Source organism: Ovis canadensis, chromosome 20 (genome assembly GCF_042477335.2).
Source record: "Ovis canadensis isolate MfBH-ARS-UI-01 breed Bighorn chromosome 20, ARS-UI_OviCan_v2, whole genome shotgun sequence".
Taxonomy (NCBI): Eukaryota; Metazoa; Chordata; class Mammalia; order Artiodactyla; family Bovidae; genus Ovis; species Ovis canadensis.
The window spans coordinates 59824230-59850745 of record NC_091264.1 but is presented as its reverse complement, the minus strand read 5'-3'; the positions used below and the strand labels follow the sequence as shown (position 1 = coordinate 59850745).

The following is a 26516-nucleotide window of genomic DNA, read 5'->3' as shown; positions in this document are numbered from 1 at the left end:
TTTATAGTATAGATATTTAGGAATATATGTTATTCAAGCACGCATACAGAGACACATATAGAGATAGGTCTTGACTAACTTTCAGGCAGAAAAGTTCAGTTTCATTCATCGTAGCAATTTGTGTGTATTAGTTCCCTTAACTGTAAGTATTGGTGTTGAATTCGTTTTCTCCTGTTAAAATCATTTATATAACTTAATGAGTGATAATAGGCTTGCATTTTGTAGTGTTTTAGTGTTTCTAACATCACTGGGGATAAAGTCTCTCCCCACAGATATCTGTAATTCAGGTATGGTTTTCCCTAAGTCAGCAGTTCTCAGACTTTAGGGTGATGAGGATCACCTGAAGGGCCCTGCTCCCAGAGTTTCTGACTCCTGACACATGCCCCGGTGACGTCTGTGCTGTACTGGTGGTGGTTTTGCAAACTACTGTCTTAAGCCCCCCAAATAATTGCCTGCATGGTTACTGTTCAAGATATAACTCTATTCTTACCTTCTTTTTTGGCACTCAATTTTTCTACACGGAATTGTTATTGGTAACAATTGTTAGAAATATCACCATGAAATAAGAATCCTTGGGGAAAAAGAGTAATTTTCAAACTGTCAACATTCCAGCTTCAATCGCTTCTTACTAATGCATTCCATGATGAAGGATTTCAGAAAATCAAAGAATATTTTCAGGAACAGCGCCATGTTCTTCAAAAATATAACAATCTTTTATTACGCCATCTCGACAGATCAATAAATAAGGTAAGTGAGTTTTGTTTGTTTGTAATCAGAGTACCGATGTGTGACTGTGTAAGGCTTTTAACTTGGTGTGGTCTCATCCCAAGGAACTGGATAAAAATGAATTCCAGCATGTTTCTCTGTTGCTGAAATGTATCCAGCGATTCTTCATTGATGGCCTCAAAGAAGATGAGCCTTTACTGATTAAGCAGGGTCTGATCCCAAAGATAAGTGTCATCTTTTAATTTTGTGTGGATTTGGATAATGTAAAGAACAAGAGAGGATTCAGTTGCCCAGTTTGGTATTTTATATTCCTTTGAAGTCAGATTTGAAAAGGAGCTGATGCCAGGGCTTGTTGCCTGTATCCAACCAAAACTTAAGTTCTGCGTGTTTCCTGGTGTATGGGGTGGACAGGACACTTGGGGAGTGCACAGGAATAAGTCAGACACAGCCCCTCCTCCCCTTGACAAGTCAATGCAGTAATAGTATGATTTTATTATTTCAGTGAATTTAGCTTAAATACAGAATGAAGAGAGTGGACTATTACACCTCTCCCCCAAAGGCTTTATAACTGTTTCAATAGACTTTATTAACAAGATTGTTGTTCATTTACTCAGTCACGTCCGACTCTTTGCAACCCCATGGACTGCAGCACTCCACGCTTCCCTGTCTTTCACCATCTCCCAGAGTTTGCTCAGATTCATGTCCATCGAGTCAGTGATGCCACCTGACCATCATCTTCTATCAGTCCCCTTCTCCTCTGTCCTCAGTCTTTGCGGCATCAGGGTCTTTTCCAATAACAAGATTGGACCTAGATAAATGATCGGTTTATCCTTTGCCACAGGCCATTTCTCCAACTTCCTAAAAGCCTAGTTGAATCTGAAAAAACACGTGGCAAAAGTATCTTTTGCTTATTCTACTGCTGCTGCTAAGTCGCTTCAGTCGTGTCCAACTCTGTGCAACTCCATAGACGGCCTCCCACCAGGCTCCCCCGTCCCTGGGATTCTCAAGGCAAGAACACTGGAGTGGGTTGCCATTTCCTTCTCCAATGCGTGAAAGTGAAGTCGCTTAGTCGTGTCCTACTCTTAGCAACCCCATGGACTGCAGCCTACCAGGCTCCTCCATCCATGGGATTTTCCAGGCAAGAGTACTGGAGTGGGGTGCCATCACTTTCTCTGTTGCTTATTCTAGGTCACCCAAATTACACAGTTCTGTTTTTTAATCGAAGGTAACATTGTGTGCACCTTTAATAATGGCTGCTACTGCTAAGTCACTTCAGTCGTGTCAGACTCTGTGCGACCCCATAGACGGCAGCCCACCAGGCTCCCCTGTCCCTGGGATTCTTCAGGTAAGAACACTGGAGTGGGTTGCCATTTCCTTCTCCAATGCATGAAAGTGGAAAGTGAAGTCGCTCAGTCATGCCCGACCCTCAGCGACCCCATGGACTGCGGCCTTCCAGGCTCCTCCATCCATGGGATTTTCCAGGCAGGAGTACTGGAGTGGGGTGCCACTGTCTTCTGGAAGCAAAGCAGAGTTTTCCCAGTCTCTGGCTGCACTTTTTTTTTTCATGGTAAGATTTGCAGCCCTGAGATTGATTGTTGATGAGGACATGAGTGTAGGGGACAGAAGGGTGACCCGAGCTGGCAATAAAGTCTCTACTGACCCTCTGCAGGTACTTGCATCTCAAGTTTATCAAGATCGGGTTGGGCCAAGGAGATGTGTCCATCCTTTTTCACTTTAAAATGCCTATAATCATGGGGCTGCCCCTCCATCTGGAGAAGGGAATGGCACCCCACTCCAGTACTCTTGCCTGGAAAATCCCATGGACGGAGGAGCCTGGTAGGCTGCAGTCCATGGGGACGCGAAGAGTTGGACATGACTGAGCAACTTCACTTTCCCTTTTCACTTTCATGCATTGAAGAAGGAAATGGCAACCCACTCCAGTGTTCTTTTTTTTTTTTTTTTTACTTTTTTTTTTTTTTTTAGTTTTTTATTTTTTAAATTTTAAAATCTTTAATTCTTACATGCATTCCCAAACATGAACCCCCCTTCCACTCCAGTGTTCTTGCCTGGAGAATCCCAGGGACGGGGGAGCCTGGTGGGCTGCCGTCTGTGGGGTTGCACAGAGTCTGACACAACTGAAGTGACTTAGCAGCAGCAGCAGCCCCTCCATGGAGGGGAGAGAGTAAACTCCGGGTTTTCCTAACTTCTCTTGGGGACTTTAAAAGTGTTAGCTGCTGGGGTGTAGGGGGAGACCCGCAGGAGGGAGTAGAAATCTAAGGGCTGTACTTAATGCAAGTTGTATATTTCATTTTTTTAATGGGGTATAATTGTTTATAGTGTTGTTAGTTTCTGCTGAATAGCAAAGTAAATCAGCTATCAGTTCAGTCACTCAGTTGTGTCCAACTCTTTGCGACCCCATGGACTACAGCACGGCAGGCCTTCCTGTCCATCTCCAACTCCCAAAGTTTACTCAGACTCATGTCCATTGAGTCAGTGATGCCGTCTAGCCATCTCATCCTCTGTCGTCCCCTTCTCCTGCCTTCAATCCTTCCCAGCATCAGGGTCTTTTCCAGTGAATCAGTTCTTTCCATCAGGTGGCCAAAGTATTGAAGTTTCGGCTTCAACATCAGTCCTTCCAGTGAACATTTAGGACTGATCAGCTATATGTGTACATATATCCCCTCCCTCCCAGACCTCCCTCCCACCTCACCCCTTATCCCACCTGTCTAGGCCATCACAGAGCACTGAGCTGAGCTCTCTGTGCTATACAGCAGCTTCCCACTAGCCATCTATTTACACATGGTAGTGTGTGTGTGTGTGTGTGTGTGTATGTATATATCAGAAAGAGAAAAATATCAACATATGTGTATTTCATATTGATTTTAGCCCCACCCAACTCTCTGATCCCCTGGAGAAGGAACTGGCAACCTACTCCAGTATTCTTGCCTGGGCAATCCCATGGACAGAGGAGCCTGGAGGCCTACAGTCCATGGGGTCAAAAAGAGTTGGACACGACTAAGCGACTAAGCAACAGCTTCCTGATATACTTACTTATGCAGATAATATGAAACAGAGACAAAGAGCCAAAACTCCAAAGGAATGGAGCAGGCTTTCCCAGGCATCTTGGAAGCTGAAGCTGATTTGGGGAGATGAATTGGGATCTGCTCTGAACTGAAATCTATATTTAGACTTCAGAATGCCTTCCCAAGGGTTGAGAAGTGTCAGATCAAGTTTCCACTGGAGTTTTGACTCAAATAGGAATTTCCAAATTCCGTTGTTATTCTAGCTGGTGATGGAAATGCCCCAGCCATGATTTAAACACCTTGTAAAGCATGTAATGTTAATTCGTGTAGGTTGATACTATCAGAGTGGAGGGGGTACCAGATTTTATACTTCTAAAGCCCACTGGGCTCACAGGCTCAACATAAAGTCTGCTGGGAGGTGGTTCACCATAGAAGAAGAATTTCCTACAGAGAGGAGCAAGTTTGGCCCTGTACTTGAAGATTCAGGAGGACTGAGTGACTTCTCCTTTGCCATATGCATCATGAGTAAGAGCTATTGCATCCATCAGTAATTGTCTGGTTTCTGGTAATGACACAGCTGTAGGGGCAGCTGGTGTAACAGCTATTATGCATAATTTTGGCACAGAGATGCCTTCAGAGTGAATTCCTAATCCAGGTTTTGATCAAATAATGTGGCATTTTGCCCACCTGTCTATACTCAGTGGATTTTGATGAGCTGGGGAGGGGGACAGGATTTGGGGGCATAAATGGAATAGAGACAGAAATGGATTTAAAAGCATAGAATTTTGAGCATGAGTATAGGGAGGGAGAAAAAAGTGCCTTAGCGGTGAGTTCACTTAAAAATTTATTTATTGGAGAATAGCTGATTGACAATATCGTGTTAGTTTCAGGTATATAGCCATGTGAATCAGTTATACATATATCCACTTGTTAAGTTTTCTTTCCCCATGTAGGCCATTAGAGTGTTGAGTAGAGTTCCCTGTACTATACAACAAGTTATTATTTGTCTGTTGTATATATATTAATAGTGCTGTGTATAAATCAGTCTTAATTTATCCCCTGCCCCACTGACCTCTGGGACATTTCTTCCATGGACTGTTGGAGAAAAGTTTGCTTTAGGAGGTGGATGACCCAATCAAATGCAAATATTTGTCTGATTTGAGATAAAAGAAAATCACCTGGAACTTAATAGAGCTTCCAAACGTTGCTGTACCTTAGAATCGCCTAGAGAGCTTTGAGACATCATGTGAAGGTCTCATTGCCAGAGATTCTGACTTACTGGGTCTGCAGTGGTCTCACTCATGAGAGCATTTTAAAGCTCCTCAGGATTTCCTAATGTGCAGCCAAGATTGAGAGCTGATGGGTTCATCCATGGCCTTTGGATGGTACCTCGGTTCTTGACTCGAAAGTGGAGAGTTTCCAAGGCCCCACTCCTGTAAGAGAATGCCTCATCACAAACTCATGTCACCAACTTCTTGTTCAGTTGATTTCTGACTATGCATGCCAGGATTTTCTTTCTTTTTTTTTTTTTTTTAATAAAAGTGTCTAGTCTCTGCAAAAACATCCAAAGATGGCCTTTGCTTCATTGAATAAATATATTCTAGAGAGGTTTATGGGCTTCCCAGGTGGCTCAGTGATAAAGAATCTGCCTGCCCATGCAGGAGACATGTGTTTGATCCCTGGGTTGGGAAGATCTCCTGGAGGAGGGCATGGCAACCCACTCCAATATTCTTGCCTGGAGAATCCCATGGACAGAGGAGCCTGGCGGGCTCAGTTTGTGGGGTCGCAAAGAGTTGGAGACAGCTGAGCATCTGAGCGTACACAGAGCGCAGGGAGGTTTATACAAGTTAATTAAATCACACCAATTCTAGCTTCGTAATATAAACTTGGATAGATGTTCCTATGGGATGAAGGGTGGTGGTGAGGGGTGGGGATCTCCAATTAGCTGGAAGCTTCTGGCAGAAGAAAGGAAGGAAGGAACGTGGCCGGGCCTGTGTCCTGCACTGGCCCACTTCTGGAGAGCTCTCTGGAATCTGCTGTCCTTTGATGTTGGATGGCTTGTTTTCTGTAACCTCCGGGATTACAGGAATGAGGAATTTCTCCTGCGTTCTCTTGACCACTCTCTAGCCCCTTTATAAGGCTTCCTGGTGTGGATGATCCTGGCAAAGTCTCCGGTTCTTGCTGGTATCAGAACTTACTGCAACTCTGTAGTGGTCTGAGTCCATTCTGGAGTGGTCTAGATGAAGACTTCAGGACCAGACCTAATCGAATGGAAAGAGGTCTTTAAAATGATAGAGTTGTGAAATTTTATCAGATGGGGAGTAGAGATTTAGTCCTAGAGATTGTATAAGTATTTCTTTTATTGTGTACATGGTTTCCTGGTTTGAAAGAACAGTGGAATTTCTGACCATGGCAGACCTAGCCTCAGACACATCTCTGAAGAACGCGACAGAAGACTTCTTTGACACAGCCTTGGTAAGGATGGGGGCAGGCGCTTTAGTGAGCAGATAGCGTTGGTAATTTGCAGGAATCTTCAAGTTGTTTATAAAGCTTGTGTTTTTCCAAGAGGTGGATTTTACTAAAAGACTCATTTTATTATTAGAAATGTTATATGAAATAGTAACAAACAGTATTATGTAACCAACGTTATAGAAAAATAAGGTGATTTATTATCAAATATATTGTTCACCTGATTGGAGGTAATAAGCTGATTTTAATACAGTGGATTGAAGGTCAAATAGGATTTCTCTATAATTTTTTTCTATGGTAGTTAAAGCCAACTTCTGCCTGTTAGAGAATTATCAGCCTTAATACATTAATGTTACAGTTGATAATGCTTTTAAAAAATAATAGAAGTTTTACTTTTTCTTTTCATTAGATTATTTCCAGACGTAGTAGTCAAGGTAAGTGTATTATTTACTACTAACTGGCCACTGACCTCTCATTACTCAAATATTCTTGAATAGAGAAGAATATTTACCTAAATGATGGGAAAAGTGCTGTGGGTCTAACTGTTATAGTTGGATTAGCTGACCGTCTTGTGGCAGGCAGATTGTGGTGCTGCAGTGAGTTTTGCTATCAAGTGTGCCTCACTTGCCTCTGGTGCATCTTTATTTCGCTGCTTCTACCACTGTTTGGTCCTTCACTTCCGATCAGGGACGGAGAGGCACTTCTGTCATCCGAACCAGCAAAATTACCTAATACTGATTTAACTTGAAATCAATTCCATGCCTCTCTCTGTCTTTCAAGCACACAAAAGGTAGATTATTTGGCTGTTCGGGTGATATTGTTCCGCTTAGCTCACGTTAAAGGTAATTCCACATTTTCAACTATGAAACCATGCATTCAAAGACACACAGAGCGGTGGGGTGGGCTTGGGTGGGGGAGGTAAAGAGGGAGGGGCTAATTTGTGCCTAATTTGTGCCATGTATACTTACAGCTAATTCACGATGTTGTATGCCAGAAACGAACACAACATTGTAAAGCAATTATCCTCCACTTAAAAATAAAGAAGACAAAGATAGATAGATATCGGGGCCATTTTAATGTCCTCTCCCTATTTTCCATCTTTTTCATTCTTCTGAAAAGCTACTACTAAATTCACACTACATTCTACAGTGAATGTGCTGTGCTGTGCTTAGTTGCTCAGCTGTGTCCGACTCTTTGCGACCCCATGGATTATAGTCTGCCAGGCTCCTCTGTCCATGGGATTCTCCAAGCAAGAATCCTGGAGTGGGTTTCCATTCCCATCTCCAGAGTATCTTCCTGATCCAGGGATTGAACCTGGGTCTTCCGCATTGCAGGCAGAGATTCTTTACCATCTGAGACACCAGGGAAGCCGCCCAAGACCTTTATAAAATGTTTGCTTTTATAAAATTCACAAATGTGAAAAATGCATAGAAACAATGGGAAACTGTGTTCAGGAGCCGCCCTTGCACGTTGCTCACTCTGGATACCGAAGCAGCTTTGCCTGAGATGTGAAGAGCACAGTCAGACTCCGCATGGACTGCTGCTGCTTATCTCCATGGGTGTCCAGGTCGTGCAGGACAAGGAAACCTGGTGCGCTGCAGTGCATGGGGTCGCAGAGAGTCTGACATGACTTAGCAACTGAACAACAAGGCCCTGCAGATCTACTGTGGCCTGGGGCTTTCTAGAACTTGCAGTAGGCTAGCATGTGTCCCTTATCCACCCTAGGTAGTTTCGGAAACATTTGCTGCCCTTGGCTTTTCAGCCTTTGCTTCTCCTGCTGTGTACAATCATTTCCTTATTCTTTTATTTTTATTTTTTTAGCATCAGTGTGATTCTTTGAAAATTCTGCTTTCAGGGAAAATTCAGCTGTTGAATTCCTTCATATTTACCTTGGGATTTCTAGTGACAGAAGCAGCTGTAAATCCTTTGATCCAACGGGAGGTGAGTTGCTGACACCAGTGGCCCTAGGCCCCATGGAGAAGTTTGTGCCTCGTCCTGTCTTTGTCTCTTCCTCTGAAAACCTTTCCCAACTCCCAACAGGCACTGAAGACCTTGAATGGCATTCTGCAAGCTGTACCTCGGGAAGAGAGAAAACGTCTCCTCTTGTTGGAAGGCCCTTGTCGTCTTATGTACGTGACCTTGACCTGATCTGGTGGTCATGTAAGGGCAAAATCTCTGAACTGTACTACCCCAATTTGTTGCGCTTCCCTGGTGGCTCAGATGGTAAAGAATCTGCCTGCAATACAGGAGATTGGGGCTATATACCTGGGTCGGGAAGATCCCCTGGAGAAGGGCATGGCAACCCACTCCAGGATTCTTGTCTGGAGAATCCCATGGACAGAGGAGCCTGATGGGCTACAGTCCATGGGGTCACAAAGAGCCAGACACAACTGGGCAACTAACACACAGACAGTCTTTGTTCTGTTTAGGTGTTTGTGGTGGTGGATTTTTTTTTTCTTCTGGTTCTATGACATTTGTGAGGTGAAATACTTTCTCAGGCTTTAGATTATTTTTCTCTGTGAATGTGAACTGAATTAGTGACTCATGGGAGAATGTTAAGAATACAGACCTGGTGCCAGGCTTTAGCCTTCCAACCCTGGTTTCACCACTTACACTGGTTGTTCCTCTAGAGCACAGTTTTAACTCACTACACCTCAGTCTGCTCACCTGTAAAATGGAACCAACATTAATACCTGATCGATAGAGTACAGGTCAAATCAGGCAATCCATTGAAAGTGATTAGCATATCACCTGGTAGAGAGCAGATATTCACAGGTTACCAGCTATTAGCTGTCCCAGTACAGCGTGTATTGCTTTCCACGGGATGGATTTTGGGGGGTTTGGTGACCTGCTCACAGTTACATAGTTCCTGGGACATTGACATTTGGAGGTAAGGTGGTCGTGTCGACCATGGGAAGCAACACTAGTACCTTGTTTTGAGATTTGAGCCTGAATCTGTGTGCTGAGCACCAGTCAGCATCAGAGACATCATTATGGCCCTCCATTGTTCAAGTGACACTCAGCCATGCCTGCAAGAGGAGGGGATCCAGCTGATCACAGTGAGGGCTTCCCTGGGGGCTCAGATGGTAAAGGATCCCCTTGCAATGCAGGAGACATGGGCTCGATCTCTGGGTCGGGAAGATCCCCTGGAGGAGGCATGGCAACCTACTCCAGTATTCTTGCCTGGAGAATCCCATGGACAGAGGAGCCCGGCAGGCCACAGTCCATAGGGTCGCAAAGAGTCGGACACGACTGAGCAACTGAGCACAGCACAGACTGAAGGAGGTGATTGGAGACTGTGGAGCTCACTGTGTTTGTCCGCTTACCTCTTTGCAGGATACAGTGTTTCCTCTGAATTTTTCCTGCTGTGTTTCTTTGAATACATTAGTTTAATTATTGCCCTTAGTCATGTGTTTAGATCTGGAGAGAAGTCGACCTGATGGACTCTGCTCAGTTTTCAGCCTAATGCACTTAACGTTTGAGTGTTCTCATCTGGAATGTTCTGCATTTCTAGTCAAATGTAAAACCTGCAAACATAAAATTAAGTAGAACTCTTGATAAGACAATTCTAAGACTTCTATTAAATTGTGACAAATCCATCCACTTATTATGAGAAACTGAACTGTTGGCAAAATTTCTAAAATCCATTCTTTAGCTTTGGAGTTATGACATTAAAAAAGATCAGCATCACACTTGTCAGCATTTAATTGAAATTCTTAAATGAACATGAAGTTTGGGAATCTCTGGTCACAGTAATGTGATAACTTAACCCCATTACATCTGTAGCTTTATCAGTTTTAAAAATTCATTCCAAACAGTGATAGGAAAGACTCCATGGACTGCAGCCCACCAGGCTCTTCCATCCATGGGATTTTCCAGGCAAGAGTACTGGAGTGGGGTGCCATTGCCTTCTCCAGGAAAGACCCACAGCACCTACTATATCATTTCTTCCAGGGTAAAGCTAGGTAATAATAATAATAAAAAAGAATATATATCTTCACAGGCTGGTGAGGTGATTATAGAGTTCCCGAATCTTAGCATTTGATAAATTCTTTGGGGAGGATCAAACTCATTTACAGAAGAACTAGAATCTCAGAATGTGTAGTAGTTCTAGTTTCTCTTTAAAAAAGTATATTTAAGTCAATATATAAATTTGAGACTTTTCCCATAAACATATGTTCTTAACATCGAGGACATTCTGATAATGAGTTTGAAATACTTTCAAAAAAATATACATCTCGGTTTAAAATTTTAATGCCAATGTAGTAAAGTTTTACTTATTTATGTTCATCCCAGTAAAATGAAATTTATCTAAATATTTCAGGAAAGACCTTGCAAGGACAATCTTGACTGTGGGTGGTAAGAAGCATTTAGAATTTTAAATATGAGAATATTAAATACTGGATGTGGGTTTAATGAGCATCTTGGAACTATGGGAAATAAAGTATGGTCAAATTGAAATTAGGAAGTAGAATTTTATTTTTAATTTATGATTGAAGCATTAAGCATGCTGAAACCATAAATAGTTAATGAATATTCCTTTACTCTCCAATGAGATGAGTCAAATTTGATCATTTTTCCATATTTGCTTCAAATTATTTTTTAAGTAAATCAGAGTTACAGGTAAAGCCCCATGTCCAAATTCCCATCACATTCCCCTCTTTAATCTGTAGAGATAATCCTTGACTTGGACTTGTTTTCCATTTTCACGAATATGTTTATACTTTAATACATATATTCACAAGCAACATACACTGTTATTTTGCAAATTTTAAGTTTGCATATCCAGTTGCCATTTGGTTTTTACCTTTAATATTGTCTAAAATCTAAATATGTTGGGATATATAGTTTTGTTTATCTGCTCTGAAAAACCACAATTTATCTTGAGATTTTGTTATAGTAGAAATATTTCTTAAGACTGGGGAAAAAAATCTTTTTTTTTTTTAATTGAGGTCTAGTTGATGTATAATGTTATATAAGTTACAGGTATACAATATAGTAATTCACAATTTTTAAAGGTTATACTCAGCTTATAGCTACTGTAAAATTCTTTCTGTACTCCCCATGCTGAGCAGTGTATCCTTATAGCTAATTTTATACCCAACACTTTGTACCTCCTACTTTCTCACTCCTATCTTGCCCCTTTCCCCTTCCCTCTTCCCACTGGTAACCACTAATTTGTTCTCTGTGTCTGCAAGTCTTAGACATAGTTGGTTTTAAGTGTTTTAATATATCTGAAATATCGAATGCAGAAGTAACATTTAGTTTTTTTTTAGAAATTGTTGCATATTGACCTATTGTTTGGATTTTTCTCCTAAAATTTCTTATAGATGAATTTAAATGATTATTGGGGCTTCCCTGGTGGCTCAGATTGTAAAGAATCTGCCTGCAATGCAGGAGACCTGGGTTTGAACCCTAGGTCGGGAAGATCCTCCAGAGAAGGGAATGGCAAGCCACTCTTGTATTCTTACATGGAGAATTGCATAGACAGAGGAGCCTGGCGGGCTGCAGTCCATGGGGTTGCAAAGGGTCAGGCATGACTGAGCAACTAACACTTTCACACTTTAAATGATTGTAATTGCTCCAGGATATAGCTTGCTGCTTAACACTAGAAGCCCCGTGCTAGTCGTCTAAGCTGGAGCTTCTTAGAACAAATGCTGGTCTGTGGAACTCGTTGTTGCTTTTGCTTGGTGCCCAGAATCATCCCTGTCTGCCATGTCTTTAATCTCTAGATTATGACCAGCAGGTGGCTCTTTGTGAAGCGCTGTGTAGACTGACGACGAGACAATCCAGGGAGGACTTTGTCCCTCAGTGGTTTGAAGATGACACCGTTGCTAAGGCTTTCAAAGAAATTAACGACCGAGAATTTGAGACGGTGAGATCTGTGGTCATGAAAATTCTATTTAAGCAATACTCATGAAGCATCTTCTCAGAGCCTTCCAGTATGTTGGGCTTAGGGGAGGGTTTTTTTCCTCGAGTGTGATTGTGTTGCCATTTTGAAGCTTCCTGTTTCCCACTTATGTGAAAATAACTTGAGGACAACAGCAATAGAGTATGTGTGGAGCAAATACCAGCTTAGAGTTAGGACATCTTTATAGGACATCTTTATTGGAGACAGGACTGTGTGCATTTGATGGATCCAGTCAGAGACCATGTCGTGGAGCCGGAAGCGACTTTCAACAAATCTTGACGGGCAGGGAGAGTCAGAGGAGAAAAGGATGTGTCTTGCAGAGGCACCTGGGGTGATGGTGGAGGCTGAAGCTGGCCTGGGGGCTCTGCTGGCAGAGGAGTATCGTGGGGTGCTTATGACGTGAGCCCTCCAGCCTCTGTAGCTTGAAGTGAAGTGAAAGCGCTCAGTTGTGTCCAACTCTTTGCGACCCCATGGTCTATACAGTCCATGGAATTTTTCAGGCCAGAGTACTGGAGTGAGTAGCCTTTCCCTTCACCAGGGGATCTTCCCAACCCAGAGTTAGAACCCAGGTCTCCCACATTGCAGGCAGATTCTTTACCAGCTGAGCCACAAGGAAAGCCAATAACTTTTGGTGTCTTTCATGCAACCTGCTTCCCTTTTAGCTCAGTTGGTAAAGAATCCGCTTGCAATGCAGGAGACCTCGGTTTGATTCCTGGATCAGGAAGATCCGCAGGAGGATGAATAGGCTACCCACTCCAGTCTTCTGGCCTGGAGAATTCCATGCCCTGTGTAATCCATGTGGTCACAAAGAGTCAGACACGACTGAGTGACTTCACTTTCACTTTTCACTTTCAGTTTTGCAAAACAAAAGTAATTATCTTGTTTCTCAAATCATTTTCTGTCACAGCCGTCAGTTTCTTAGTGGAATTGCTTTTAGAGGAAGGCTCACATCCGTGTCCCAGACATGGAGTGCAAGGACTGTTTACAACATACATCCCCCGCCAACAAGGGGGAAAAAAACCTCGATCACTATTTCTCTAGTTTTAGAATTTGGGGGGTAACAAGTTTGCCTCCCTAATGGTTTTTGATTAGGAGAATTCTAGACATATTCTTTATTCTTAGAACCTATAGCAGGAGAGAGATTCCAGGAAGGAGCAGGAGAGAGAACTCCTGATTAGGAAAATTGACAGTGGATAAAAACCCCTAGTTGTGGGGGTTTGTGGTTGGCTTGTGCTGGGGAGATGGATGCCCAAGGGCTAGTCAAATATTACAGTCTAGGTCATCAGTAAGAGGTATTCCTCTTGATCACTCTTTTAATCCAGGGAAACATAATTGCACATAAAGTATTCCTCAGCTGGGGGTTCAGAACTTGAGCGTGGAGCCTCCTCTTTCTGATACAAAGCTTTGTTACAGTTACCATGGTTAATAATGAGTCCTTATGGAGTCTTGATGTCACTGGATCCTGAAAATGTAGAAGCAAACACTGGTCCCTGTTATGCTGCAAAGGGTAGTACTTAAATTGAATATCTTGGTTTGTTTAACAAAAAGTTTGCATTATTTACTTTGAAGGATTGTAGACGGTTTGTCAATCACCTAAATGACAGGCTTGGTGACCAAAGAAGGTAAGACGTTTCTCTGAGCTTTACTTTGTTGACTAGTTCTATTCTGAATGTCTTTTTAAAAATTTATTTGATTTTTGGTTGCTCTGGGTCTTTGTTTCTGCACGCGGGCTTTCTCTATAGTTGCGGCAAGTAGGGGCTCCTCTTCATTGTGGTGCACGGCTTTCTCTTGGGGTGGTTTCTCTTGCTGCAGAGCAGGGGCTGTGGGGTGCGTGGGTTTCAGTAGCTGTGGCTCATGGGCGTAGCTGTTCCGAGGCATGTAGGATCTTCCCTGGGCTAGGGATCGAACCTGTATCTCCTGCATTGGCAGGCAGATTCTTATCCCCTGTACTACCAGAGAAATCACTGAATGTCTAATGTTTTTTAAGAAATCTAGAATCCGTTTTATTTTAGGGGAGAATACAGAATTTACTGGGCATCACTGGGTTATCCATTGAGTAGAACCCTCAGAAGAGAAGACTCATTGTGCCTAGTGATTCATTAGCGTGTGTGTAAAATGGTTTCATTCAGTCTGTAACATATTTACTTGTGATTTAGAGCAGTTGTAACATTATATCCTCCAGAGAGATTTTATGAAGAATGATTTCCTGTAGGTCTGAGGATAACTAGGGAAAGATGTATTATGGACAGTTAAGTCTCTGAGAAAATATTGGCTAAATTCACTCCTTTCATTAGGACTCTTGCCAGGCAGCTGGGTTGAGGTGTATGTAGTACTGGAAAACCTGGCTTGTAACCTGCCAGGTGGGATTTGAATTCTGCCCATGGTACCAAATCTCCATTTGCAGCTTGAGAGCCTCTTCCATACTTTGTACCAAGGGACTTACCAGCACACCTAGTTATCCATATTTGTTTGTAGAATGTCTGTAGCTTGTGTGTGGGGTCCATCCATATTTTATTTTACTTTTTAATTGTGAGATGTTTTGCAGGGTCTATTCATTTCCGTGCATTGCTGCTTTTGCTGGTGATCATGAGGTATGTGTGTCTTTGGGGTTGTGAAGTTGGCTGCTATATAGTGAGATCCATAGGTAGATGTACATCAGACCAAACTGCTCTTGCTACACAGAAGGGTGGTTTTTGTTTTTTTTTTTTTAAGAAATCTTGCTTTTCTTCCTAGAGGCCTCAGCTCTGAAGCTTATTATTTAAGAGCCCTGCTGTCACTACTTGATAAATGAATTTTTGAGTTTATATACTTTGTTCATGAGGTCAGTCGCAGGACCCCTGCCTTACTTTATCCTGTTGATGGGCATCATTGTTCACACCTGGACTGGAGGGAACAGGGCAGGTCCCTTGCTTCTTTCCTTCCAGTAGGTACCTCCCGCTCTGTCCTCAGCAACTGAGATCACTCTCCTTTCTCTAGGTCATTCTACCTTGTACTTCATAGTCCAAAACTGTATAGTCTCTTTTCACCCTCTTCTTTGGCTCCTAGAGGAACAAGATCCTTCATGTAAAAGTGCTCCAACCTGTACCATCTCAGGTTTTTTGTTTTGGGTAAAATTTTCAAAAGCCTCTGAACCTGGACTTTGCTGAGGTTTCCTGGATCATGTCTCTTGAATGTCCTAGTGAACCCTTTCTTTGTTTGGGTCTAGCGTGCCCTTCTTGGCCTCTGTGAGCTGAACTGTTAAATCATGACTACATAAATTCTTTCTCTCTCGAACTGATTTTGGTAGCTTGATTCCTGCGTCTCAGGTCTGTCTGTTTTTCCTTCTGGTTGTCTGAGGACTCCAATCCCTGCTTGCTTTACTTCTTTCTAAGACTTCTAAATTTCCATCATCTTCAGTAGGGGGTCCATACATTGGCTTTCCACGCCACAGACATGTGTTAACACCTTTGCTCAACTTTGTAGCTGTCGTTAATAAAAAGTGGACATGCCTGATGGAATGGTGGCCAAGAAATACTGTTTTTTGGAGAAGCAAGTGGGAGAATAGTAAGTCTAGTGTTTGTCCCACTTGCTGAGGAATAGAAACTTTATATATGCTTGCTGAGTGTGTGTAACATATCTGGGAAGAAACAAAGGCATTGTTAATGGTTCCCATGAAAAGGGACCTCTGTGAAGTTGGGGGACAAAGAAGGAGATATTTACTCTTTCTATAAGCACCATACACACACATTTATACACATAAGTACCATACTATTTTAATCTAGCTTTCTTTCCTTCTTTCTCCTTTCTGTAAGAGCATATATTTATTTTGTAATACAGTCGTTTCTTGGTACCTATAGGGGGCCAGGCCCAGGACCCCTTGTGGATGCCAAAATCTGCGGACACCCAAGTCCCTTATCTAAAATAGCTTAGTATTTGCATACAATGAACACACACTCTCCCACATACTTAAAATCATCTCTAGATTACTTACAATGCCTAACACAATGCAAATGCTATGCAAATAGTTGTAGATAGTAATACAATATGTTATGTAAATAACTGTCAGCATGTGGCAAAAATCAAGGTTTGCTTTTTAGAACTTTCTGAATCAATCCACATTTGCTTTAATGAACCCATGGATATGGAGGAGTGACTGTAATCAATGAAAATGAGAATAATGTGAAATCTTCAGGTCTTAGCCTTCTTCCAACATGTGGCAAGTTAGACAGCCAACCACCATTTTTATTTGATCACAGTACCTCCTTGCTAGAAGTTTCTATCCATTGCCATGTGGATTGTTACTGCTTTCACATAGAACTATTTCCTCTGTGACTTGCACTAGGAAAAAAAATGGTGTGGATAGTTATCTGACACATTTAAACATCTATTGCTAAGTATAGAGTTTTTATAAGTTTTTATAAGTATATACAGTTTTTTCAGAAATAGGTGAGCTATTAAAATTGAATCCCTCTTCCTGTTTTGCAGAAGTGAGAGACAGTAAGAGACCCTGTAATCTTAAAGTAGGATTGTTCTAGGGAAAAACGTTCTGTTTTTAGTGGAATTTTCATTTGACTCTTTCACATATTAATGCTGAAATTATATCTTACAGATGAGAAAACCTGCAGATGAAAAATTAGAGAAATTTTGGATCGATTTCAACCTAGGGAGTCAGAGTGTAACTTTTTATATAAACAATCCTGAGGTAATCATGTTTGATTCCTGTTTAGACCTCAGTGCTTAGAGAATGTTGATATCCAAGTGTGTGTTAAGTGCTCATGAATTTCACTTATTTATTTTTTTTCCAAGAGTGATCTGTGGGACTCAGTAAGACTTGTGAAGGAAGCAGTGATGAATTTCAGCATACTAGGTAAGATGTTCATTCTAAACCACTCCACGTTTTACTGCTGAGTGCTATTTCTGTTTACACTAAGCTGTGTGTGCTTAGTTAATTCAGGGCGAACTTTGCTTGCACTTGAGGTAGAGGGAGCTGGTGAGTGGGGTGGAAGCCGGGCTGTGCTCGGGGGCAAGGACCGGTGACTCCTCCAGTCTGTAATGTTAGGGTTCAGCGACTTGCCTGATTTTCTCATTGTAAAAAATGGCTGTAGTTCCTGAACAAATTGAAAATAGAGTCACCATGGGATCCAGCAGTTCCACTTCTGGATTTATATCCAGAAGAATTGAAAGTTGGACTTGAATAGATTTGCCAATATTCATGGCACGCTTATTCACAGTAGCCAAGAAATTGAAGACACCCAAGTGTTCATCGACCGATGAATGGATAAAGTAGATGTAATCTGTACATACACTGGACTGTTATTTACCTTAAAAAAAAGGAGATTCTGGCACATGCTCCAACACAGATGAACCCTGAGGATGTCATGCTAAGTAGTAAACGCTAGTCACAAAAAAGACGAATACTGTATGATTCCACTAAAATGAAGTGTCTGAAGTCAAGTCAAGTTGATAGAGACAGAGAGCAGAATGGTGGTTACCAGGGGCTGTGGGGAGGGGGAAATGGAGAGCTGTTCAGTGGGTGCAGAGTTTCAGATCTCTAAGATGAGAAAGTTCTGGAGATCTTTTCCACAACCATGTGAATATAGTTAATACCACTGAACTCTACACCTAAGAAAGATTAACAAGTTAAGTGTTATATTTTGTATCACAATTTTAAGAAGTGGTTATGTTAAAATGGCTGTCTGGGGAGGCCTTACAAATAGCTGTGGAAAGAAGAGAAGCGAAAAGCAAAGGAGAAAAGTAAAGATAAAAGCATCTGAATGCAGAGTTCCAAAGAATAGCAAGGAGAGATAAGAAAGCCTTCCTCAGCTATCAGTGCAAAGAAATAGAGGAAAACAATAGAATGGGAAAGACTAGAGATCTCTTCAAGAAAATTAGAGATACCAAGGGAACATTTCATGCAAAGATGGGCTTAATAAAGGACAGAAATGGTATGGACCTAACAGAAGCAGAAGATATTAAGAAGAGGTGGCAAGAATACACAGAAGAACTGTACAAAAAAGATCTTCACAACCACGATAATCACGATGGTGTGATCACTCACCTAGAGCCAGACATTCTGGAATGTGAAGTCAAGTGGGCCTTAGGAAGCATCACTACGAACAAAGCTAGTGGAGGTGATGGAATTCCAGTGGAGCTATTTCAAATGCTGAAAGATGATGCTGTGAAAGTGCTGCACTCAGTATGCCAGCAAATTTGGACAACTCAGCAGTGGCCACAGGACTGGAAAAGGTCAGTTTTCATTCCAATCCCAAAGAAATGCAATGCCAAAGAATACTCAAACTACTGCTCAATTGCACTCATCTCACACGCTAGTAAAATAATGCTCAAAATTCTCCAAGCCAGGCTTCAGCAATACTTGAACTGTGAACTTCCAGATGTTCAAGCTGGTTTTAGAAAAGGCAGAGGAACCATAGATCAAATTGCCAACATCCACTGGATCATTGAAAAAGCAAGAGAGTTCCAGAAAAAATATCTACTGCAGCTTTATTGACTATGCCAAAGCCTTTGACTGTGTGGATCACAAAAAACTGTGGGAAATTCTGAAAGAGATGGGAATACCAGACCACCTGACCTGCCTCTTGAGGAACCTTTATGCAGGTGAGGAAACAACAGTAGGAACTGGACATGGAACAACAGACTGGTTCCAAATAGGAAAAGGAGTACATCAAGGCTGTATATTGTCACCCTGCTTATTTAACTTATATGCAGGGTACATCATGAGAAACACTGGGCTGGAAGAAGCATAAGCTGGAATCAAGATTGCCGGGAGAAATGTCAATCACCTCAGATATGCAGGTGACACCATCCTTATGGCAGAAAGTGAAGAGGAACTAAAGAGCCTCTTGATGAAAGTGAAAGAGGAGAGTGAAAAAATTGGCTTAAAGCTCAACATTCAGAAAACGAAGATCATGGCATCTGGTCCCATCACTTCATGGGAAATAGATGGAGAAACAGTGGAAACAGTGTCAGACTTTATTTTTGGGGGCTCCAAAATCACTGCAGATGAAATTAAAAGACACTTACTTTATTTTGGGGGGCTCCAAAATCACTGCAGCCATGAAATTAAAAGACGCTTACTCCTTGGAAGGAAAGTTATGACCAACCTAGATAGCAAATTAAAAAGCAGAGACATTACTTTGTCAACAAAGGTCCGTCTAGTCAAGGCTATGGTTTTTCTAGTGGTCATGTATGGATGTGAGACTTGGACTGTGAAGAAGGCTGAGCGCCGAAGAATTGATGCTTTTGAACTGTGGTGTTGGAGAAGACTCTTGAGAGTCCCTTGGACTGCAAAGAGATCCAACCAGTCCATTTTGAAGATTAGCCCTGGGATTTCTTTGGAGGGAATGATGCTAAAGCTGAAACTCCAGTACTTTGGTCACCTCATGTGAAGAGTTGACTCATTGGAAATGACTCTGATGCTGGGAGGGATTGGGGGCAGGAGGAGAAGGGGATGACAGAGGATGAGAAGGCTGGATGGCATCACCGACTTGATGGATGTGAGTCTGAGTGAACTCCGGGAGTTGGTGATGGACAGGGAGGCCTGGCGTGCTGCGATTCATGGGGTCGCAAAGAGTTGGACCCAGCTGAGTGACTGGACTGAACTGAACTGACTGATGCTTACTTCACAAAGAATCTAGGGCGGCTTGCCTATTTATACCAAAATAATAGAAATAGAAAATTGAAACCACAGACAAGAAGGACAGTGTCTGTCATGCCGGCTGAATTGAACTTGACCACCGTGGAGGTTCACATTGGGGTGAAAAGTGAGACCATGTGTAATATGATTCTCACCTCACAAGCCCTGGAGAGAGCAGATCCATCCTTCCCAGCGTTGAACTCACACTGGAGGTTCTCCCATGGGGCTCCTGCGGGTAAGGCGGGCCTTCCTCAGCCCCCAGTGTTCCTTGCTGGAATTTCCTGGATACATAAATTAACTTCAGTGTTTTGTTAAAGGATAATTTTTGAAAAGGTGAAATGGTGACCCTCATAAAAATACATTAATAAAACTTGGATTAAAGGCCACATTAATGAGAGAATTGGTAAGATGTAATAACCAGGAACTGATGCAAAGAACTACACAAATAGGTTTGTAAATAGAATAGTTGCATTTCATAAACACAATTTGAGTTTCTATGAACAAGAATCACTTGCATTATTTAATTTCTTCTGTTAAATATTATTAGAAAAAGAGGGAAATTGGGGCATGAGGAGGCAGTAGAGGAGGAGGCAGAAGGAGAGCTTTCACGGCGCAGCTGGGAGAAGGAAAGGGTGGTAAAGACCGCCCATCATTCAGATACTAATTGCAAGTCGATTACAGGTTGACACCTGTATGCCTGACCAACCGGGTACCACTCAGGCTCCCACAAGCTCCTCCTCAGCTTTCATAATTTGCTATAATGGTTCACAGAACTCAGGGAAACATGTTTGTTTACATTTATCAGTTTATTATAGGGGACATACATAATAAAGGATCCAGAGGGTCCATAGTACAGGGGTCTGTCTTTCTGAGGAGGTGGGCTGCATCACCCTCCTGGAATGTTTGTGTTCACCAGCCTGACAGCTCTGTGAACCCTGAACCCCATAGTTCAAGGATTTTTATGGAAGCATTATCATGTAGGCATGATCCAATATTAACTCCATCTCTGGCCTTTTCTCCCCTCCCTGAAGGTTGGGGAGATGGAAGTTCCAACCCTCTAACCATGCCTTGGTCTTTCTGGGGACCAGTCTGAATCCTGAAGTTGTCTAGGCTCCTTAAGCCCCCAGTTACCTCAAAACACACTCATCACTCAGGAGATGCCAAGGATTGTTAGAAGCTCCGGTGTCAGGAACCAAGGTCAGAGACCAAATATGAGAGCAAAAGATGCTTCTAGCAACCCGTTGCTTAAAATGGATTTTAGAAGTTCTGTGTCAGAAACCGAGGCCAAGATCAAATGTATATTTTTTATGGTGACACAGATGGGAAGGAGCAGAAGCCAGCGGTTCTATAGTCACAGAATTGGAAAGGCAGTATATGCTGAACTGGAAGTGCCCCCTCTCTCTAGGAAAGGGGTTTATAAACATCTCACTAAAAATGTAAATATAAGTATAAATTAAGAGTAACTCTTTGCAAATCCATGGACTATAGCCTGCCAGGCTCCTCTGTCCATGAGATTCTCCAAGCAAGAATACTGGAGTGGGTTGCTATGCCCTCCTCCAGGGGATCTCCCCAGCCCAGGGATCCAACCCAGATCCCCATATGCAGGCAGATTCTTTACTGTCTGAGTGACCAGGGAAACTATATAGTCACTACCTGTTACTATTTAAGATATATAACATATCATTGGTGTTTACTCTGAAGTCAATATTTTATAGAGACTTCCCATGGATCTGACTGTGGTCAGATCCTAATGTTACTTTGCATATTGTAAGTTTCTGAACCCTGAACTTTGCTTCTGAGGTGGTTTTCAGTAACCCACTTGCCAAGTCAATACCCTGTACTTCATAAATATATCACCTTTTGGGGAGACTCTAAGATTCATAAAGTGCTTCATAGGAGCTGGAGGAGGTAGCTGTGACGTGGGGTAGTTTTATAGTCGAGGAAACTGAGGCTTGTATAGCAAACTCGGTGAGCAAGACTTGCCTTTTGCGTGCACAGCCCTTCCTGCTAAGAGGTTGGTAGTGCTTTAGGAGCCTGTTGAGGGTTTGGTATAGCTCTTGGGCTATTTCTTCTCAGCCTTGTATCTTTGCATTTAGCTCCACAGCCCAGTTCAGTTCAGTCACTCAGTTGTGTCTGATTCTTTGTGACCCCATGGACTGCAGCACACTAGGCTTCCCTGTCTACCATCAGCTCCCAGAGCTTGCTAAAACTCATCCATTGATTCGGTAATGCCGTCCAACCATCTCATCATCTGCTGTCCCCTTCTGCCTTCAGTCTTTCCCAGCATCAGGGTCTTTTCCAGTGAGTCAACTCTCTACATCAGGTGGCCAGAGGATTGGAGTTTCAGCTTCAACATCAGTCCATCTAATGAATATTCAGGACTGATCTCCTTTAGGATGGACTGGTTTGATCTCCATGCAGTTCAAGGGACTCTCAAGAGTCTTCTCCAACACCACAGTTAGCTATTTACTTTTTCAGATATTGTTTAAAATTGTTTTTGCTGCAGAGTTTGAGACTTACCCTGCCAGAGACTGAATGTCCAGTATGATCAGCCTTTGGGGAATTGTTGAATTTCACTAGAGGCCAGCACTATCCTATGGAAATATGATCTGAACCATATATTTAATTAAAAATTTGCTGCTGCTGCTAAGTCACTTCAGTTGTGTCTAACTCTGTGCGACCCCATAGACGGCAGCCCACCAGGCTCCACCATCCCTGGAATTCTCCAGGCAAGAACACTGGAGTGGGTTGCCATGCTAGTAACCTCATTAAAGTTTTTTTTTTTTTCAAGTGGACTAATTTTAATGTGTATTTCACTCAGTATGTCCAAAATATTCACAGTTTAACATGTAATCAGTATAAACAATTAATGAAATACTTTACCTTCTCTTTTTGGTGCCAGTCTTTATAAGCTGTAGTTTTGTGCTTATAACGCATCTCATGTTGTACTAGCCGTATTTCGAGTATCAGGGGCTAAAGATCTGGATCCAGATGTGTGTCTTTTTTTCCTTTTTCCGTTCTCATCAGTTTGTGAAAGAGCTTTGCCTGCTCTCGTGAGTTTTTGTTCCTGCTGCTTCTAATGCAGCCTGTACTCACTGCGGCTTATGTTTGGACTTGCTGTAAATTGTGGTCTGAACTAGTTCCTCTATTAAAACCAACTACTGTTTGTCAGTAAAGAGCTGGTGTCCTGGTTGGAGACCCTCAAGGAGACTATTGTCTGAGAAGCAGGCCTCTCCGAGGATGTTTCCATTTCTCTTCAAGTGGAGTCTGTTGAGATGAGTGTGGATTATTTCAGTTTGTAGATTGAAAACAGTGCATTTTATTTTGAACTGTAGAAATGGGTGGGATCTAAGAGAAAGAATGAGAATGAAGGTTGTGCTTAATATATTGAGAAGTAAAATACCTGTCAGAGATGATAGCTTTGTATTCACAAGTGTTCTTTAAAAAAATGGATTGAATTTTAGAAGACCCATCTCAATTGCTGTGCTGCTAAATTACTTCTGTTTCTGCAAGATTAACTACTTAAACATAATATTTGTATATAAAAACACATGTGTACTTGATAAAAACAATTTCAGGGTAACTTCATTTAAATCATATCTTTTCAACTTCTCATTGCAGGAAAATCTGGACAGTGAGCAAACATCCCAGTCATTTAAAATTATAAAATTTAAAAACACAACCCCTTTCAGTTTGTTGATCTACATTGACTTTATTTTTTGCTAGAAACTGAGATGAAGATGCTTGAAATTTACCTGAAGAAGCCTATTAATATCAGAAACAAAGAAGTGACGAAAGTAGAAATCCGTTTTGAGCTGCAATTCAACATATCACAAGCTTCCATGAAAGCTTTAGGAGAAGAGAAACAGGTGACGCATTTAATTCCTCTGTTTCATTCCCATATTGGGGTTTTATAAATTGAAATATAATTGACATAAAACATTATTTGTTTCAGGTATAAATCATAGCGATTCCATTTTGTATATATTGTGAAATAATTGCCATAATGAGACTCGTTGATAGTCTTCACCATTGTTAGAGGTTTTTTCTTCTTGTGAAAACTTTTACTTTCTTAGCAACTTCAACTAGGCAGTATAGTATTAACTATAGTCACGATGCTATACATTAAATCCCCTTGACATACTCATGTTATAGCAGGAAACTTGTACCCTCCGACCCCCTTCACTCACTTCGTTTACCCTCCACCCCCTCCTCTGGAATCACCAATCTGCTGTTTGTATCTGTGAGCTTATTTTTGTTGTTGGCGTTTTTAAGGTTGCACATGCAAGTGAGATCATACGGAATTTCTCTTTCTCTGTGTGACTTGCCTCAGTTTGCATAAGGCCCTCACAGTGCCTCCATATTGTTGCAAACGGCAAATTTGCTTCTTTTTAATGGCGGTATAATATTTTGTGTAAAAATACATATGTGACTCCAGAGAAATATTTGTCAGTTTTGTTTATATTTTCAAAGCAATAGCTCTTAGTTTTGTTGATCTTTTCTTTCTTTCTTTCTTTTTTTTTTGCCTCCACTTTGTTTATTTCCATTCTTTTTTCTTCGTTGTACTAACTGGGTTAATTTATTTTCGTTTTCTAGTTCCTTCAAGTGTAAAGATATGTTGTTTATTTGAGATCTTTCTTCTTTGTTTTTTGATGTGGGCGTTTATCACTACAATTTTCCTCTTAGAACTGCTCTTGCTGCATCGCATAAGTTTGGTCTGTTTTATTTCCATTTTCATTTGCCAAAAGGTATTTTTAAGCTCTCTTTTGCTTTCTTCATTGACCCATTGGTTTTTCAGAAGTGTGTCATTTAGTCGCCACATATGCATGAATTTCCCAGTTTTTCTCTTGTAATTGATTTCTGGTTTCACATCACTGTGGTCGGTAAGGGTGCGTAATATGATTTCAGTCTTAAATTTATTAAGACTTGTTTTGTGACCTAATATGTAAGTGTTTCCTGGATTCTATGTGTGTTGAAAGAATGTGTATTCTGTTGCTTTTGGGTAGAACGTTATGTGTATGTCAAGTCCATCTGATCTAACATTAATTTAAGGCTGATGTCTTCACATTAGTTTTCCATCTAAGTAATATATCCATTGATGTAAGTGGGGTATTAAAGTCCCTTGTGTGTGCTCAGTCATGTCCGACTCTTTGCAGCCCCATGTTCTGTAGCTCTCCAGGCTCCTCTGCCCATGGAATTTTCCAGGCAAGAAACTGGAGTGGGTAGCCATTCCCTTCTCCAGGGGATCTTCCCGACCCAGGGATGGAACCCACGTCTCTTGCATCTCCTGCCTTGGCAGGTGTATTCTTTACCCCAGCTCTACCTGGGAAGCCCCCATTTAAGTCCCTTACTATTATCATAGCTTCCCTGGTGGCTTAGATGGTAAAGCATCTGCCTGCAATGTGAGAGACCCGGGTTCGATCCCTGGGTTGCGAAGATCTGGAGAAGGGAACGGCAACCCACTCCAGTACTCTTGCCTGGAGAATCCCACGGATGGAGGAGCCTGGTAGGCTACAGTCCATGGGGTCGCAAAGAGTCGGACACGACTGAGTGACTTCACTTTCACTATTATCATATTGCTGTCTATTTCTCTCTATATATGTTAATGTTAAATTTATGAAAGAATTACTGCTTTTAAAAACTGTGTGGTTTTGGTGTGCATTTCAGGTCATGCATGACCAGACAAAAATCTCAGCCGTTTTTGGTGAATTAGAGAAAGAAGACACTGAGATTCCTGGCAGCCACAAAACAGAGACAGGTATATTGGGAAACAGCAAAATTTCTTACCTGGATTCCCTGTAGAAGCAGTGATAAAATGTTTCTTAAAAGCAGTTACTGAAAACCTGTGGTCATATAAGAGTAATTAATGTGTTACACCTTTGGAGAAAAAGTTGCAAATTAAATTTGAATTATTTTGTCCACCTGATATAGTCTCTTTGGGGATCAGTTAAAAATGACAAAGAACTAATGATGGGGTGGCTGGAGGCAAATGCTAGGGGTGTGTAGGGGCCTGTCTGCCCGCAAAGCTGGCCCTGCACAGGTGAAATATTTCTTATGAGTTAGACCCAAAGGCCAAGATGCCTCTAGATTTTTGGTGTTTGAGGCAGGTCCCAATTACCAGTTCTTACCAGAAGATGGCGCTGTACCAGATGTGGCTGTACCAGTATGGATCCTGTGATGAGCATTTGCAGGGTGTATGCAGCATTTTGTATGGTCATTGTTACCAATTTTTTATTGCTCTTTCCTTCATGCGTATAGACCAAGCAAAGGACTCTACCGAGCCGGCAGAGTTAACCAGGGCTGAAGATGACCACCGCCTAATAACTCTCCCCTTAAATAACCAGTCTGAGCCTGCTGTAAGTACAAGGACCTGAGGGCAGGATTCTGAACCGTGGCCACTGGGGTGCTGGCAGGTGGAAGCTGACTCTCCCGGGTGGTTCTCCACTTTCTCCTGGCCAGCCATGGCTGTCTTTTTTTCTGACGATCCCCTCCTCTAAATTAGGTTTATCAGTTGTACTTATTTTTCCTTGCCTTTCCCTCAACTTGGCTCTCCAGTGGAATGTGTGACTTGGCTGGCTTTGCCTCATTCCCTCATTTGGGATTTGGAGACTGCGCTTAGGAGAAGCAGCACCATTTCTGGAATCAGACATGGCATTTAGTTACTGACTGTGGGAACTTGAGGAAATGACGTAACATCACTGGGACTGAGGCTTCTCATCTAAAGAACAAAGCTGCGTTGGGCTTCCCTGGTGGC

The 26516-nt window shown here is 42.0% G+C and overlaps 1 protein-coding gene across 7 annotated transcripts in view; it reads left to right on the top strand.

Annotated features, from left to right (window-relative positions):
* The window catches only part of SYCP2L (synaptonemal complex protein 2 like), a 56442-nt gene that overhangs the window by 3116 nt on the left and 26810 nt on the right, over positions 1-26516 (top strand). For 5 of the 7 annotated variants that reach the window (XM_069563075.1, XM_069563071.1, XM_069563074.1 and 2 more), the window contains exons 3-17: positions 613-747; positions 831-950; positions 6120-6224; positions 6628-6652; positions 8074-8159; positions 8259-8347; positions 10543-10577; positions 11951-12093; positions 13699-13751; positions 14675-14720; positions 16718-16810; positions 16915-16975; positions 23489-23631; positions 25430-25520; positions 26021-26118. In XM_069563075.1, coding sequence (XP_069419176.1) covers positions 613-747; positions 831-950; positions 6120-6224; positions 6628-6652; positions 8074-8159; positions 8259-8347; positions 10543-10577; positions 11951-12093; positions 13699-13751; positions 14675-14720; positions 16718-16810; positions 16915-16975; positions 23489-23631; positions 25430-25520; positions 26021-26118 — 1323 coding nt within the window. The remainder of the gene's footprint in view (positions 1-612; positions 748-830; positions 951-6119; positions 6225-6627; positions 6653-8073; positions 8160-8258; positions 8348-10542; positions 10578-11950; positions 12094-13698; positions 13752-14674; positions 14721-16717; positions 16811-16914; positions 16976-23488; positions 23632-25429; positions 25521-26020; positions 26119-26516) is intronic. The other 2 variants (XM_069563077.1, XM_069563076.1) reach the window with 1 other exon arrangement.